The sequence below is a fragment of the Choloepus didactylus genome, chromosome 13 (genome assembly GCF_015220235.1).
Source record: "Choloepus didactylus isolate mChoDid1 chromosome 13, mChoDid1.pri, whole genome shotgun sequence".
Taxonomy (NCBI): domain Eukaryota; kingdom Metazoa; phylum Chordata; class Mammalia; order Pilosa; family Megalonychidae; genus Choloepus; species Choloepus didactylus.
The window spans coordinates 31,938,443-31,955,943 of NC_051319.1; the positions used below are offsets into that span (position 1 = coordinate 31,938,443).

At 35.7% G+C, this 17,501-nt stretch overlaps 1 protein-coding gene across 21 annotated transcripts in view; it reads right to left on the reverse strand.

The window, feature by feature from the left end:
- FAM172A (family with sequence similarity 172 member A) overlaps window positions 1–17,501 on the reverse strand; it is a 546,681-nt gene that overhangs the window by 396,509 nt on the left and 132,671 nt on the right. For all 21 annotated transcript variants that reach the window (XR_005211300.1, XR_005211303.1, XR_005211304.1 and 18 more), the window contains one exon: window positions 2,400–2,465. Coding sequence is in view for 18 of the 21 variants with exons in the window: in XM_037800716.1 (XP_037656644.1) it covers window positions 2,400–2,465 (66 nt within the window). In the remaining 3 variants the exon portion in view is untranslated. The remainder of the gene's footprint in view (window positions 1–2,399; window positions 2,466–17,501) is intronic.

Consider the following 17,501-nt stretch of genomic DNA (forward strand, 5'->3'; position numbering starts at 1 on the left):
AATGCTATTCCAAGCCCATTTATCTTCAAACAATAGTAATTCATTAAATTGAGCTTTCCCTAAGGAATGAACATAAAGGTCAGTCCAGTAAACTTCGTTGACAAATCAACTTCAAATGCCATTTAGTCAGTGAGAGTGTACCAAAACAAACAATTTTTTAGCAGCTAATGGGATAACTCATGAGCCCCACTAACTGTAATGTTTCCTTTAAACATGAGTTAATACACTGAATGAAAATTTGTATTAGGTTGTTAAATTAATTCATTGAATCCAACATTCTACACCAGTGTAAGATACTACAACTGAGAATACTTTGTGCCTATACATAAGGTATATGAAGTACAGGTAAGATGTGATTATCAGCTTTAACACGCATAAAGTACTGTCATTTTTTAAAAAACCAAGGTATTTTTGCTTCCCCCCGTTTTAAATAGTTTAGCTATAAAACTAAAACTTAGTACATTATCAGGACAAAAAAAGTTTGGTGGTGGTGTTCCTTTGAATGAAAAGAACAACTCTGAAACTTGAGCAGTATCCCCTCTAAAGAGGGAGAATCTAGATATCCAACAAAGAACACAAGCTGTCTGCAATAAGTGTACTAAAAAACACTCCCACTGCTAGTTCTGGAATTTGAGAAAATTTAAGAGAAGAATTAGCTATTGAAGTAAATTTTCATAACTATACAAAATACATTATAAAAATTCAATGAGAGATATTAATTTACTAAAACAATGTTTAAAATTATTTTTCCAGTCTATAAAATAAGAGAATCATTCCTGACCAAAAATGGACATGACACTTATTTTAGGTCTCATATAATGTAAAGCTCTTTCTATGCCTGTTAGCTTTATAGTCTAAATTAAAAACAAGAGAAAATAACTTCACCTATAAAACAAAGTCTGCCTAAACCTAATCTCAGGTTTTCAATAAAGAAACTTAATGAAACTTAATCATATAACATGATCCACATGACCAATCATCTTGTAATTTGTTCTGGAAATCTAGGAGATTGAAGTGAGTTAAGTGTTCCATAGATCTAGAAATATTATAGACTTAAAGGACTTAATGATAATTACCTTGTAACTGTGAATCTACCTAAGGCTATTTAAATATCATTCTTCACAAACTTTGAAAGAAATGATATTAATAGAAAGGAAGACTGGACAAAATGAAAAAAATCCTATCTTGACTTTCCCCCAAACCAGATTCAGTATATACTTTTAACAAAATAAGACACTAGGCCTAAAATCAAAATGAAGCCAAAAAGTTTGAATACAAAAAAGGACTGCCAAATTCACTCCCCACAAAATGTATTAACATCTTGGTTTTCATATATTTCTTAAGGAAAGAAAGTTTCCAAATAAAACAAAGGTTGGCCTAGCTATTTCACAGAATGTTTTATTCATTAACAAATCTCAAGTTCTTAGAACAATGGCTAGCACCTAACAGATCCTTAATCAATACTTGTTGAATGAATGAATGAACTTGACATTACCTACAGAAAATTAAATTTAAATTAGATTTCTTTTTTAAAAAGTTGAACCAGGAATCAATTTGTGGGGATGGGTATTATTAAGAAATCCTCAAACCCTCCGATTAAAACAGAATAACATTATCCAAAGAATTTTGAAATCCAGCATTTCCAAAATTTCATGCACACAAAATTATTTATATGCAAAGTTTTGTACCTTAAAGGGATTACTTTCATCAATCTTCCAGATTCTTATATATCATAAAATCAGAGTTGTCAGGGACAGCAAATATCACCTACCCTAATCTCACCATCATTTTACACATAAGATTACTATTTTGGGGTTTGAAAGCTTAATATTTCATGTTTTCCATTAAAAACAACGAAGACAGTTCTGAGAACAAATTTCAAACTTTCTCACTCTGAAATGGCAAAATGTGAAAAATTTCATTAGTGTTCTGCCAAAAAGGAAGGCAGAAGTGTAATAAAACAGGAGGTATCAGGAATGAATTTGGGAATGCATAGGGTAAACAACATAGAAATAAATGATTTAATAAAGAAAAAAATTAACAAATAATTAGAGATGGCAAAGTTGTCTCTAATGCAACAATAAGTACACTGATTTTCCCCAAATAAATAAGTAAAAATAAATCATACCAATGAAGTGAGAAAGAGGAGAGGAAATGGTAGTTCATTTAATTGATCATCATTTTCAAAAAAGACTAGAAATCAGTAGTTCTTTCCTTTACACTGCAGAGTAATACTTTCTATGAATTACTGTGCACAATGAGATTAGGTATACTGACATGCATTTAAAATTATCCTCTATCAATATCAACACACTAGCATTTTTGCATTTAAATTTATCGTAGTAAAATTGAAAACTATTTTATTTGGAAGTATAAATATTTTTAAAAGTTGGACTTACTGGAATAGAGATCTTTTTCAAATTACAGTCCTTTTCCAGGAGCTCATATACATATTTTGTGATGATCTAGGTAGAAAAAACACATTAAGACGCAATGTTGTTCATTATCAAAATACTTGAAAATTATTGTAAATTACTGCTCTGAGTGAATATCTCTCCATCTTAGGATATCTCTCTTTTAAATTAGAGCCTTCTTACTAATCACCTGTAATTGTTTATCTCCCACTGCTGTGTGAATAACTATGGACCTTCATACTAAGGATTAGGACCAGTTAATATAAATTCACAAAATATAAAGGACTTTCAAAGCAATTCTAAGGATTGGGACCAGTTATACAAAGTCATAAAATGTAAGAGACTTTCAAAGCAATAGGCTAAAGCAAACTGTCTTATTCCTTTGTAGTTTCCCTAAAGGTATTATTTCCAATATAGAACTGTAGTGGCTCTGAGTCCCAAAACCTCTCTTTTGCAGTCACTGAGGCAAGAAGGAAGGGGTCAGAGGTATTCTACTCAGAAAAGAAAAACTAATCAAGCAAAGTTAGGCAGCCGTCAGAATTATCATTTGTGGTAGATGAAAACATGGGCCCCCAAAGGTGTACATGTCCTAATCCCTAAAACCTGCAAATATGTTACCTTACATGGCAAAAGGAACGTTGCAGATGTAATTAAGGTGAAGGATATTGAGAAGGAGAGATGATCCTGATTATCTGAGAGGGCCGAATCTAATTTCATGAGTCTTTAAAAGTGGAAGAGAAGGAAAGCATAGTGTGTCAGAGAGAAGCAAAGTGAGAAGGACTTGACTAGCCTTGCTGGTTTTGAAGATGAAGGAAGGGGGCCACATGCTCAGGAATAAAAAAAAAAAAAAAAAAAAGTTTAAAAAAAGGCGGGGTGGGGGGTACTTTGGTCCTACAACCTCAAGGAACTAACTTCTGTCAAGTAAGCAAATAAGCAGTAAATGAATTCTCCCTTAGAGCCTCCAGAAAGGAACACATTCTATACACATATTGATTTTAGTACCAGTGAGACTTTTACTGGACTTCCTACTTACAGAACCGTTAGATAATAAATTTGCATTGTTTTAAATCACTAAATTTATGATAATTTCTTATGGTAGCAATAGAAAACTGATATACTGCTTCTATTAAGGAAGGTGAAGGGAATGAGGAAAGAGATTTCTGGAATAAAAGCAATTATGTAATAAGCTTTAATGGTCACTTGAAGGAATATTTCTCTCCCCCAAATATCTTTAATTATCTAAGCACAATTTCTCAGAGAATAGTTTTAGCAGCAACAAAATTAAAAACCAAATTTTATGAAACAAAATCAGAAGACCATTTTTTTTTAGAAATTTAGGATGTCAATTGTTTTGATGCTGTATTCCATAATCAAAAATAGATTCTCTCTCCTACTTTCTTTGAGGAGTCCAAAATTCTTTCTGCTATTTATATGTATTCATTTCATTTTAGAAGCAATATATTATATGTATGCTAGAATAGCTTTATCTAGGCTGATAATAGTAATTTCAAAAGCCCAAACACCACAATAGAACTAGGTAATAGTCTGCTAATTGTTACTCTAATAGTATTCCTACATCTTAATGTAGTAGTTCAAATGATGCTCATTATGCTTCACCAGAAGCACACGATAGACCTGAAAGAGTAAACTAACAATATGCAGGATCGGACTAAAATTATGTTCAAAATTTTGTAATGGCCTGCCACTGCAGGAGAAGTGGCTTAATTAAATGATTTTAGTTAAAATGAGTGGCTTAACATTTCTAATAATCTCCTACTATCAAGAAAATAGTAAAATACCCTTACTTTTAAAGCAACCACAAAACTAATAAAACTTAATTGGAACCCAAATGAATCCTACCACTTTGCAAAATACTTAAGAAACATAATCTGAAAATCAAAATCTTAAACTAGTTCAGCAATTTGTTCCTTGTATCAATCTGAAATAATATTACAGTTAATCCTTAATTCCCATAATACAGGATAAAGCAAAATAGCCAATTTAATAACTGCCTATATTTGGCATTGAAATGCATTATAGAGCAAGAGTCTGTTCTAGATATTCATAGCATATCAAACCAAATAGTAAAACTATACACTAAAGACCTGAGCAAGTAACACTACTCAAATTGCCCGGTTTGCCTTACTCTCTAATTCCTGCTTGCAGAAGAAAAGCAACCACAGGTGAAAACGTCTATCTCTTAGGATGTTCTCTCTGCTTAGAATGTTCTCTTTAGCCCTGATAATCTTCCCAGAGATAGATCATATGCCACCTGTTTCAGGTAACTTTTCCTGACCTGTTCAACCCTCCAAGGTAGGATGAAGGGTAGCCTCCATGATTCTCTGGACATGACTCAATATCATCATCTAATACATGAGTTTAATATAATTTACTTATCTGTTACCCAACCAGCTTTAGATTTGGGAATCCTCCCTTTATTCCTCCTTTGTAACCCCACAGGACAGTGTGTGGCACAAGGAAGGTACTTAAAAATGGTTTATGAATTCTCCTTACTGTCCATCCTGTCTATATCTTTTGAGGGATATGCATGTTTCAGATTTTTAAAAACCTTTTCTAATTGCTGAATTGAGACTTAGAAAGAAAACATCAAGAACTCATTGCCTTACACCTTGCATTGGATTAAAGTCTGAATTTAGAAAAATCAACAAATAAAAAGATCATATCTAAAGGAGGAGATGAAAAAAGTATTTCTGTCCCAAATGTCATCAGTGTTCAAATATTTACTGGAAACAAAGTTAAAAATGGCTGAGAGTTCACTATATTTTTAAAGTTTCTGTTAGTTCATAGAAAAGGCTTAAGAGACCAAGCATGCACTGAAGTTAAATCTTCATTCTAGTAAGAAACACCAGAGAAAAAAATTCCTACACCTAATAACTTTCTTCCCTAAAAAGCAGCCATATAGATAAAAATTAAATAAATCCAAAATGGAGGAGGCAGGGAAAATAATTTTGACATTATATATTCATGAACTAGATCCCTTGGCTGCAAATAGAATAATGCCCTCTAAGGAACTAGAGTCTGACTAGACTTTATTCTAGCCCCGGGTTTTTCCATCTAGGATGTTTAGGAAATTCTTAAAAGGAAAGCAGGGGTGAACAAAGAAATCAACCATTGGAAGAAGAAAAATGGAGTCTGGTAAAAATCAGTTCTCAGTGGAATACTTCCAAGAGAGGGTATGTTCACCCTGCTAAAATTTTCTCTTTATGTATATTGAGCACTTGCCATGTGCTTATTGTGCACCTCATTAATTTCAGCAATACATCTGAACCTTAAATAAGAAACCAACATTTGCTAGGTCTTACCCTCTCAGCAATGCTGAAATTATTCTAGCAGATTATAATTTAAGGGGGGGTGGAAGAAATGTCACTAAGAAGGCTTTGAGAAGGTACTTCAGACCTTTTCTGGACTAGATTTCAGAAATAAAATGGGCTATATGAGAACAGGTATGATTGGATAAATAAGAAGAATGAATATATTTTAACTAAATAAAAATTTAAAACCCCCCTTATTACTACACCATCAAGCTTCCTTTATTTCTTAATTTCTTACTCTGAAGAAAATCCTCTGATTAGTTACAAACAAAATTTGCTCTGAGTCACAGAAATAACAATTTTTATTTCACAACTTTATTAATTACATAAGATTAAAATTTCTATATTGGGCCTAGTAGGATAGTAGAACTTCAGTCCAAGAAAAAAAAAGTCAACATCCATATATTTTCAGTCACATGCAATCCTAAAGAATATTCCTAAACTTTAAGAATATTCTGATTTTGGGTCTAAGGCTAGGAAACAAGAGTAGATGAATTGAACCAAAAGGATAACTCTAGAAAATTTAACTACATTTATGAAAAGGCTGTGCCTCATGCAATCAAAGAAAACCTGAGAAAATAGATAAAATAGACTACCTGAAATAGTAAAATATGAACTATAAGACTCTGAAAAAGAAAGAAATTTTAAAGAGCCTTAGGCTAATTAATTGTTACCTAGCAGAAATCTAGTTCTAACTGATGGAATAAACAAAGGATTTGTAACTACTACAGTGAAGTGATGGTTTATTTTTATTTATCCTCTGCTTAAAATAATTATGTATATGATGTTTATATATTTATAGAATAGTTTCAAACAGTTTAGCTTTATAAGTATTCTCTTTTAACATTATTTATTTGCTTAGGAAACAGTGACTTCACATATAAGCCAAAGGGGTCAGTGATAGGCATTAGTCTTAAGAAAAAATTTTGTATGATATTATTAGGTTTTAATATATTGGAAGCTTAATAATTTTTAGACTTTTGTTTCTGACACAATTGTTATTAAGATTATATCCATTCTGTGTTAGATCCACTTTACTTATTGTTAACAACAGCATTTAAAAAAAATCTCATGACTTTTAAGAAGGCAGTCTTACTCATTTCATCATTAAACAGAGAAAGTGCAATTGGTAGATTTTAGCTCTGAGCAATGACTTGATTTAGAACACATTTATCCCCAAAACAGAATGTTAGGAACATTCACACAATGCAACTTTTACCTTCAGGGCTGAGCAGTTTATGGTCCAATAGAATCAGCTTCAGTATTACACCAGCAAGAAAATGGCTAAAATTTCTAAAAGCATTAAAAGTTAATAAGTGACAGGTTACCAAGAGCTGGAGAGGTGGCAAGGAATGGGGCAGTAAAGCTTCAATGGTACAGAATTTCTGTTGGGGGTGATAGAACAGTTTTGGTAATGAAGAATGGTGATGGTAGCACAACATTGTGAATGTAATTAACACTCATGAATTACACATTTGAATGTGGTTAAAGGGGGAAATTTTAGGTTGTAAATATGTATCCAAAATAAGAATTTTTAAAAAGTTAAGTGGATGAGATCTACATAATAAATTTAGTATTCCAGATTACTTTTTCATTTTTTTTAAAAAATGGGTATCTTTATAATTATTATAGCATAATTAGAAACAAATATTGCTGCTCAAATATGAAATAATCTCTCTTAGAAAATATCTACTTATGACATTTAAAAGAAAAAAACTGCATGCATACTACTTTAATGTCCTCCTATAGTTCTGATATGTATTTTATGAATCACATACACAAAATTCTGTTTTATTGTTTTTAATTCATGATAATCTTTTAACTGGCAAGTATGCTCTAATTGTGGTTACTGAATTTGGGTTTTACTTTTCTTTTATGTTATAGCTACTATTTACTTTGCTTTTTTTAATACCTTTTTTTTTTTCCTTACCTTTTAATACATTAAGTTTTCCTTATTCCTGCCTTTCTGGAGTAATAGTTACATATTCTAATTCTATTCCTCTAGTGATATTCTTATAATTTCAAACATAAGTATTTGGCATACCAAAGTCTAAACTGAGCTAATGCCTCCCCTCCTCCTCTTGAATAGTTGGAAGACTTCAGAAAGATTTAACCTAGAATTACATTTCACTCATATTTTATTTTTATAAAGTATATTAGTTCCACCTTGTTTTTGTTCTTCTTTTGGGGGTAACTATTATTGTTGTTTTATATAGCTAATGTTTGTTTAGATTTACCAATTCCTTTGGTATTAGTTTACTAATTCCTTTATTCAGCATTCTTTATTGGTTACATCTCTTGCTATTCTTATCACAGTTTTCATCTTCATTAGTTCTTTTGGAAAACATAAAATATTTTGTCTGAAAATGTCTCCATCTGGAAGTTCCTTTGGAATATAGTTTTAGTTGGACATCCTATTCTAAAGCAATAGTTCTTTTCTCTTGTGTTTTTATGGTTTCCACAGTTGTTGTTAATACTTCTGCTGTCAATCTAACTAAGGTTGCAAGTAATCAGGCTTCCTTCTCTGGTTGCTTTTATGATCTTCCCTTTGTCTTTGATATGCTGCAGATTCAATAAAATGTCTAGCTGTAGATTTAGTCTTATTAATTCTCCTGAGTACTCAGGATACCTCCTGAATTTTTCATCAATACAGGACAATTCACTTATAGTATTTCTTCAAGTATTTCCTTGCTCCCATTCTCTTCTTCTGAAAGCCCTACCAGATACATGTTGGGCATTCTCTCTCTTTCAATCACTCTTTCATATTTTCCATCACTTCTTATCTCTAAGGGTTACACCCTGAATAATTTTCTTAAGTCTACTTCTAGTATTCTAATTTTCTCTTCAGCTATGTCTAATCTGCTAATTAATAAGACCACTTAATTTTTTATTTTAAGGACTATATTTTTATTTTTGTACATTTTATTTGCTATTATTTAAAATCTACTCTTCCGGGTGAGGGGGTGAGGGTGATGCCATCAACATGGCAATGTAAACAGCTACTGAAAACCTCTCCCCAGAGAGCAAAAAAAAGGGAAAATTTTTAATTGTTCAGAACTCTGGAGGAAGGTGTAGACTAGAAAAGGATCTCACTAACACTGAATTGAAGAAAGAGAAAAATATCAAGTAGGAAACATCCACCCTGGACCAGCTGGTCCTCTCCCTGCCCCCTCACATGGTCCTACACATCATGGGAAGTGCACAGAAGCAAAAGCCAGGATCCCTCCCACTTCCAAGCTGGGACACAGACTATAAAATCTCTCACAACAGTGAGACAGATACCTACCTATATCCACACACAGAGACCCAAGCCAACAGAGTCTCATAGCAGGACATAAGCCATGGGGGAGGGCAGAATACTAAAGGGCAGCAGGGAAGAATTTACAGAATTGGGGAAGTAGCTAAAAGCAGGAAGTAGGTGGGCAGAAAATACCCAAATCAACTGTTTGGGGGCCTAAGGAGCAGGGGAGGACATTTCATGGCCCAGGTGAGTTACAGATGAAGAGTCTGAGAAAACATAGACAGAAACTGTGTTTCCAGCCCAGAGTCCTGGTGTCCATTCCCTGAGGGAAACAGCAGCAGGTGGCCCAATCCTTGACTGGAGAATCACTGAAGTCTGGAGTAGCTGTGGATGTTCTCCACCACAAGTAAAGTGGGGGACAGAGCACCACATTGAGCCAGATTTTGGCTGGCAAAATGAGTGCACAGGAAACCTGCAGATTCAGCACAGCCCAGTCAGACACAGCCTGGTCTCCAGAAGGAATAGAGTTTCTAAGGACAATTAAGGCATTGAACAGCACCACCTGCTGGGCAGGCTGGAAAGTACAGAGGAACTGTAGGGCTATTTGGAGTTTTTCCAGACCCTATCCCAGGTGCATTGGAGCTGGTTTACAACCCATACATGGGAAACCAGATCTGTTTTGGCTGAGCAATATGGATGACCCAACTGTCAAAGCAGTACCCTAAAACAAACCCAGGCCTTGCTGGCTGGTGAAATGCAGAGCACTCTTGGACCAACTTCTAGCTGGAGAAGTTGAACTTCTCAGTTCCCAAGCCCAAGATCTTTCCATTCAGGAGCCTGGGAATCACCAGACACATTGTGCACACAAGCAGGGTATCAGCCAAGGTGCACAGTGCCCACCCTCTAACCCCAGAGTAAGCAGCTTCCAGAGCACACAGAAAACTGAGGCCTTGACTGGATTGTTGCCTGGTTGGGTCCCCGCCCAGTGGGCTGCCACAGTTGGAAAGAAGTGGAGTTGTGAGGAAGAGGTTTCCCAAGAGTGTCATATGCTGGGAAGACAGGGAAAGAACAATATAGCAAACTGTTTTTATGCCAAACCCCTCACAGACTTCCAAAAACCTCCTGTGTGAGGTATTGGCCCTAGTTTTACTAGGAAATACTGACAAACCAAGTACCAAAGGAGACCTTCAATGCAAACCCAAGCAACTACAGAATCTTAGACGGCAGAAGCAAATCAGCTTTCAAAATAACCTTATTAAAATAATCAAATGCAAAGAAACCAGCAAGAAATCACAAAGCACATGAAGAAGAAAGAAGATATGGCCAAGCCAAATTATCAAATTAAAAACCTGAAGAAGACTCAGAATTTGGAACAACTAGTCACAGACTTTCAAACAAATCTCCTAAATAACTTCTTTGAGTTGGCTAAAGAGATAATGGATATCAGGAAGACAGTAGAAGGGCAAAAAGAACAATTTGAAGGAATAACTAGAAAAATAGCAGATCTCAGGGAAATGAAAGATACTGTAGATCAAATTTAAAATATACTAAAGAAACACAACAGCAGATTTGAAGAGGCAGAAGAATGAATAAGCAAACTAAAGGACAGAGCAACTGAATTTGAACATGCAAAAGAACAAATGGTGAAAATGATGGAAAAAATTTGAATTGGATCCTGGGGAAATGGTTGACAACACAGAACACATAAACATAAGAATCAGCACAAACATAAGTATCATTGGTGTCCCAGAGGAGAAGAGAAGAGGAAAGACCTGGGAAGATTATTTCAGTAGATAACTGGGTGAAACTCCCCAACTGTTATAAAAGAAACAACTATGGAAGTCAAAGAAGCTCAAAGAACTCCAAATAGAATAAATCCAAATAGACCCACTCCAAGATATATATTAATCAGCCTCAAATGCTGAAGAGAAGGAAAGAGTCTTAAAAGCATCAAGAGAAAAGCTATTCACCATGTAAAAGAAAGCCACATAACATGAAGTGCTGGCTTCTCATCAGGTACCAGGGAGGTGAGAAGGCAGTGCTATGATATATTTAAGATTCTGAAAGAGAAAAATTGCCAGCAAAGAATTTTTTATCCAGCAAAGTTGTCCTTCAAAAGTCAGGGAGAGTTTAAAATATTCACAGATAAACAAATGCTGAGAAAATCTGTTATCAAGTGACTGGTCCTACAAAATAATAGAGTTCTGTCAGGCTTAAAAAATAAGGCGGGAGGGAGAAGACTGGAGGAGGGAACAAAAGTGAAGAGTATTACTAAGGGTAAATTAAAGAATAAAAAGACAGAGATAAAACAACAGATCTACAAATAAAAACCAAACAAGATGGCTGAATCAAGAACTTCCTTTACAATAACAACTTTTAATGTTAACAGATTAAACTCTCCAATTATAAGACACAGACTGGCAGAATGGATTAAAAAATAAGATCCATCCACATGCTGTTTTATATATAAGAGACTCATCATAGACCCAAAGATAAAAATAGGTTGAAAGTTAAATTATGGAAAAAAGATATTCTACACAACTAGTAACCAAAAGAAAGCTGGGGTAGCTATACTAATATCAGATGAAATAGACATTAAATGCAAAGGTGTTATAAGAGACAAGGAAGGAAACTATATATAAATAAAAGGGGCAATTTATCAAGAAGAAATAGCAAACATAAATGTTTTCCACCCAATCAAGGACCCCCCAAGTACACGAGGAAAACACTAGCAAAACTGAAGGGAAGTATTCTAGTTTGCTAATGCTGCCAGAATGCAAAACACCAGGAATGGACTGGCTTTTATAAAGGGGGTTTATTTGGTCACACACTTACAGTCTTAAGGCCATAAAGTGTCCAAGGTAACACATCAGCAATTGGGTACCTTCACTGGAGGATGGCCAATAGTGTCAGGAAAAACTCTGTTAGCTGGGAAGGCATGTGGCTGGCATCTGCTCCAAAGTTCTGGTTTCAAAATGGCTTTCTCCCAGGACGTTCCTCTCTAGGCTGCAGTTCCTTAAAAATGTCACTCTTAGTTGCACTTGAGATATTTGTCCTCTCTCAGCTTCTCCGGAGCAAGAGCTGCTTTCAATGGCCGTCTTCAAAATGTCTCTCATCTGCAGCTCCTGTGCTTTCTTCAAAGTGTTGCTCTTGGCTGCAGCTCCTCTTCAAAATGTCACTCACAGCTGCACTGAGTTCCCTCTGCCCATCAGCTCATTTATATGGCTCCACTGATCAACGCCCGCCCAATGGGCAGGCCAACACTCCATGGAAATTATCCAATTAGAGTCATCACCCACAGCTGGGTGGGGCACATTCCAAAGAAACACTCAAAAAATTACAATCCAATCAACACTGATAACATCTGCCCACACAAGATTACATCAAAGATAATGGCGTTTGGGGGACACAATATATTCAAACTGGCACAGGAAGTGACATCATCAACATAACGATGTGAATAGCTAATGAAAATTTCTCCCCAGATATTCAGCAAAAAAGGGGGATAACCCTGACTTCTTCAGACCTTTGAAGGAGGTATATCCTGGAGAGGGATACTACAAAGGCCAAACTGAAGAAAAAGAAAAATACCAAGTAGGAAAACTCCATTCTGGACTGGCTGGTAATCTCCCCTCCCCCACACTCAGTCTCACATAACGTGGAAGGAGCATAGAAAGAGCAGTTGGGATTCTTCTCACCTCCCACTGGGGTCACAGACTATAAAATCTCTCAAATCAGTGAGAGAGATTCCCATCAAGTGGAGACCTGGGGATAGGGGAGGACATTTCAAGGCTCAGATAAGTGAGGGACAAAGAGTCTGAGAAAATGTGGGCAGACACTGTTTCTAGCCCTGGGAAACAGCAGCCAGCAGCCTGAACCTTGCCTGGGGGGTGGCTAAAACCTGTGGCAGCTGGGGAAATCCCCTGCACAAGGAAACTGGGGGGCACATGCCCACATTGAGTCAGATTTTGCACAGTAAAGTCAGGGCACAAGAACCCAACAGTTTCAGCCCCACACAGTCAGAAGGGGACTCCAGGAGGTAATTCAGCCGTGCCTTGTCAGACACAGCAGGGACACCAGGAGGAAATTCAGCCCTGCCCAGCCAGACTCAGCCCAGGCTCCAAGAGTTAATTCAGCCCTGCCTGGTATGACACAGCCAGGGCTCCAAGAGGTAATTCAGCCCTGCCTGGTCAGATGCAGCATGGACTCTAGGAGATAACTCAGCTAACCTTGGTCAGATGAAGTCTGGGAGCCAGAAGGTAAACACCTTCTAAGGACGATTACGTCGCTGAATAATGCTATCTGCTGGGCAGACAGAAAAGTGCAAGGGAATTGCAGGACTTCTCAGAGCCTCTCCAGACCCTATCCTGGGCCCTCTGGAGCTGGCCTACACCCCCTGCATGGGAACTCAGACCTGCGTAAACTGAGAAATATGGATGACTCAATGGTTAAATCAGTTCTCTAAAAAAAAACCAAGGGCTTGCTGGCCAGCATAAAACAGAGTACCACTGGGAGCCAGCAGACTTATTTTACCCACAGAGAGAGACCTTGGTGTGATGCCCAATGTCCATCCCCCAGAAGCAGGCTGCAGTGTGCACCTGGTTTTGGGGGTAGACAGGGAGGCACAGCTAATCCAACAACTAGCCAGTAAGAGAGACAAAGAACAGATAGAGATCAAGGCCAACCAAGAAAGAAACCCTAGGCAAAAGAGAGAAAATGATCTCCAGAATAAACTAATCAAGAAAATCAGATGCCTAGACAGCAAAAAACCACAAGTTATACTAGAAAGTACAGAGATATGGACCAGCCAAAGGTACAAACTAACACTTCAACTGAGACACAGGAGTTTAAACAACTAATTAAAAATGCACAAACAAATCTTCTAAATTAAATCAACAAGTTGAAGAAAAATGTGGCAAAAGAGATGAAGGATATAAAGAAGACAATAGGTGACCATAAAGAACTTGTAAGCTTGAAAAAACAAATGGTAGAACTTATGGGACTGAAAGGCACAACAGAAGACCGGAAAACACAACAGAGACATGAAACAGCAGAATTAAAGAGGCAGAAGAAAGGATCAGTGAACTAAAAGACAGGACATCTGAAATCATACACACAAAAGAACAGATAGGGTAAAGAATGGAAAAATATGAGCAGGATCTCAGGAAAGTGAATGACAAAATGAAGCAAATGAATATAAATGTTAAGGGTGTCCCAGAAGGAGAAGAGAAGGAAAAAGGGGCAGAAAGAAGAATAGAGGAAATAATCACTGAAAATTTCCCAACTCTTATGAATTACATAAAATTACAAGTCCAAGAAGCACGGCATACTCCAAATAGAATAGATCCAACTAGACCTATTCCAAGACATTTATTAATCATTTTGTCAAATGTCAAAGACAAGGAGAATTCTGAAAGCTGCAAGAGGAAAGGGATCCATCACATACAAGGGACACTCAATAATAAGTGAAGATCTCTCAGCAGAAACCATGGAGGAGAGAAGGCACTGGTATGATATATTTAAGATACTGAAAAAGAAAAAATGCCAACCAAGAATTCTATATCTGGAAAACTGTTCTTTGAAAATGGGGCTGAGTTTAAAATATTTACATATAAACAGATACTGAAAGAGTTCATGAACAAGAGACCTACTCTGCAAGAAATACTAAGGGCAGATAGGAATAGACAGGAGAGAGAGGTTTGGTGAAGAGTGTAGAAATGAAGAATATCAGTAAGGGTAATTAATACGTAAAAGGAGAGGAAAAAAAATAAGATGACTATAATATCCAAAAGATGAAATGGCTAAAGAAAGTACTGCCTTTACAATATAACATTAAATGTTAATGGATTAAACTCCCCAATCAAAAGGCATAGATTGGAAGAATGCATAAAAATACAAGATCCATCTATATTGGGTCTACAAAAGACTTACTATAGACCCAAGGAGAAAAACAGGTTGAAAATGAAAGGTTAGAAAAAGATATTTCATGCAAACAACAACCAGAAAAGAGCAGAGTAGCTATACTAATATCAAACTAGACTTCAAATGAAAAATAATTATAAGACAGAAAGAAGGACACTATGATTAAAAGGGGCAATTCATCAAGAAGACATAACAATCATAAATATCTAGGCACCGAGCCAGAGGGCCCCAAAATACATGAGGGAAACACTGACAACACTGAAAGGAGACATACACTTCTACAATAATAGATGGAGATTTCAAAACACCACTCTCCTCAATGGATAAAACATCTAGGCAGAGGATCAATAAGAAAACAGAGATTTTGAATAATTTAATAAATGAACTAGACTTAACAAACATTTACAGAACATTGCACCCCACACTAGCAGGATACAAATTTTGCTCAAGTGCTCATGGATCATTCTCCAGGATAGACCACATGTTGGGTCACAAAGCAGGTCTCAATAAACTTAAAAATACTGAAATTATACAAAACACTTTCTTGGATCATAATAGAATGAAGTTGGTAATCATTAATAGGTGGAAGGCTGGAAAGTTCACAAATAGATAGAGGTTAAACAAAACACTCTTAAACAACCAGTGGGCTCAGGAAGAAATTACAAGAGAAATCAGTAAATATCTCAAGGCAAATCAAACTGAAAACACAACATATCAAAACTTACGGGATCCAACAAAGGCAGTGCTGAGAGGGAAATTTATTGCCTTACATGCCTATTTTAAAAAAGAAGAAAGAGCAAAAATTGAGGAATTTACTGCTGAACTCAAAGAACTAAAGAAAGAACGATTTAATCCCAAAGCAAACAGAAGAGAAGAAATAACAATGATTAGGGCAAAAATAAATAAAATTGAGAACATGAAAACAATAGAATAAAAAAAAACAGAAGTTGTTTCTTTGAGAAAAACCAATAAAATTGATGGACCCTTACCCAGGGTGACAAAGAAAAAAAGAGAGAGGATTCAAAAAAAGTATCAGAAATGGAAGGGAGGACGTAACTACTAACCCCACAGAAATAAAAGAGTTAATAACAGTATGAGCAACTATATGCTAACAAACTAGACAACTTAGAAGAAATGCACAACTTCCTAGAAAAACATAAACAACCAACTTTGACTCAAGAAGAAATAGAAGACCTCAACAAACCAATCACAAGTAAAGAGAATGAATCAGTCATCAAAAAGCTCCCAAAAAACAAAAGTCCATGACCAGATGGTTCCACATGTGAATTCTATGAAACATTCAATAAAGAATTAGTATCAATCCTGCTCAAAGTCTTTAAAAAAACTGGGGAGGGGGGAAAACTACCTAACTCATTCTATGAAGCCAACATCACCCTATTACCAAAGTCAGACAAAGATAGCGCAAGTTACAGACCAATCTCTTTAATGAATAAAGATGAAAAAATCCTCAACAAAATATTTGCAAATCGAATCCAACAACACATTAAAAAAATTATAAATCATGACCAAGTGGGTTTTATTCCAGGTATCCAAGGATGATTCAACACAAGAAAATCAATTAATGTAATACACCACATCAATAAATCAAAGGGGAAAACCACATGATCATCTTGATAGATGCAGAAAAGGCCTTTGACAAAATTCACATCCTTTCTTGATAAAAACACTTCAAAGGATAGGTATAGAGGGAAACTTCCTTAACATGGTAAAGGGAACATATGAAAAACCCACAGCTAACACATACTCAATGGGGAAAGACTGAAAGCTCTCCCTCTAAGATCAGGAACAAGTCAAGGTTGCTCACTGTCACCCCTGTTCAATATCATGCTGGAAGTTCTAGCTAGAGCAATTAGGCAAGAAAAAGAAATGAAAAGTGTCCAAATTGGATAGGAAGAAGTAAAACTTTCACTGTTTGCAGATGACATGATCCTATATGTAAAAACATACCAAAAAATCTACAGCAAACCTACTATAGCTAATAAAGGAGTACAGCAAAGTAGCAGGATACAAAGTTAATAGACAAAAATTAGTAGTGTTTATATATACTAGCAGGGAGCAATCTGAGGAAGAAATGAAGAAAAAAAAATCCCATTTACAATAGCAAACAAAAGAATCAAATATTTAGGAATGAATCTAACCAAAGACATAAAAGACCTATATATAGAAAACTACAAAAAGTTGCTAAAAGAAATCAAGGAAGACCTAAATAAATGGAAGGACATACCATGTTCATGGATTGGAAGACTAAATACAGTTAAATGTCAACATACCCAAATTGATTCATAGATTCAATACAATACCAATTAAAATTCCAAAAGCTTACTTTTCAGAAATAGAAAAACTGATAGTCAAATTTATTTGGAAGGGCAGGATGCTATGAATAGGTAAACATACCTTGAGAAAGAAAAATGAAGTGGAAGGTCTCACACTATCTAACTTTAAAGCATATTACAAAGCTACAGTGGTCAAAACAGCATGTTGCTGGCATAAAGATAGATGTACTGAAGAGTGGAATCAAATGAGTGTTCAGAAGTGGACTCCCTCATCTATGGACACTTGACCTTTGATGAG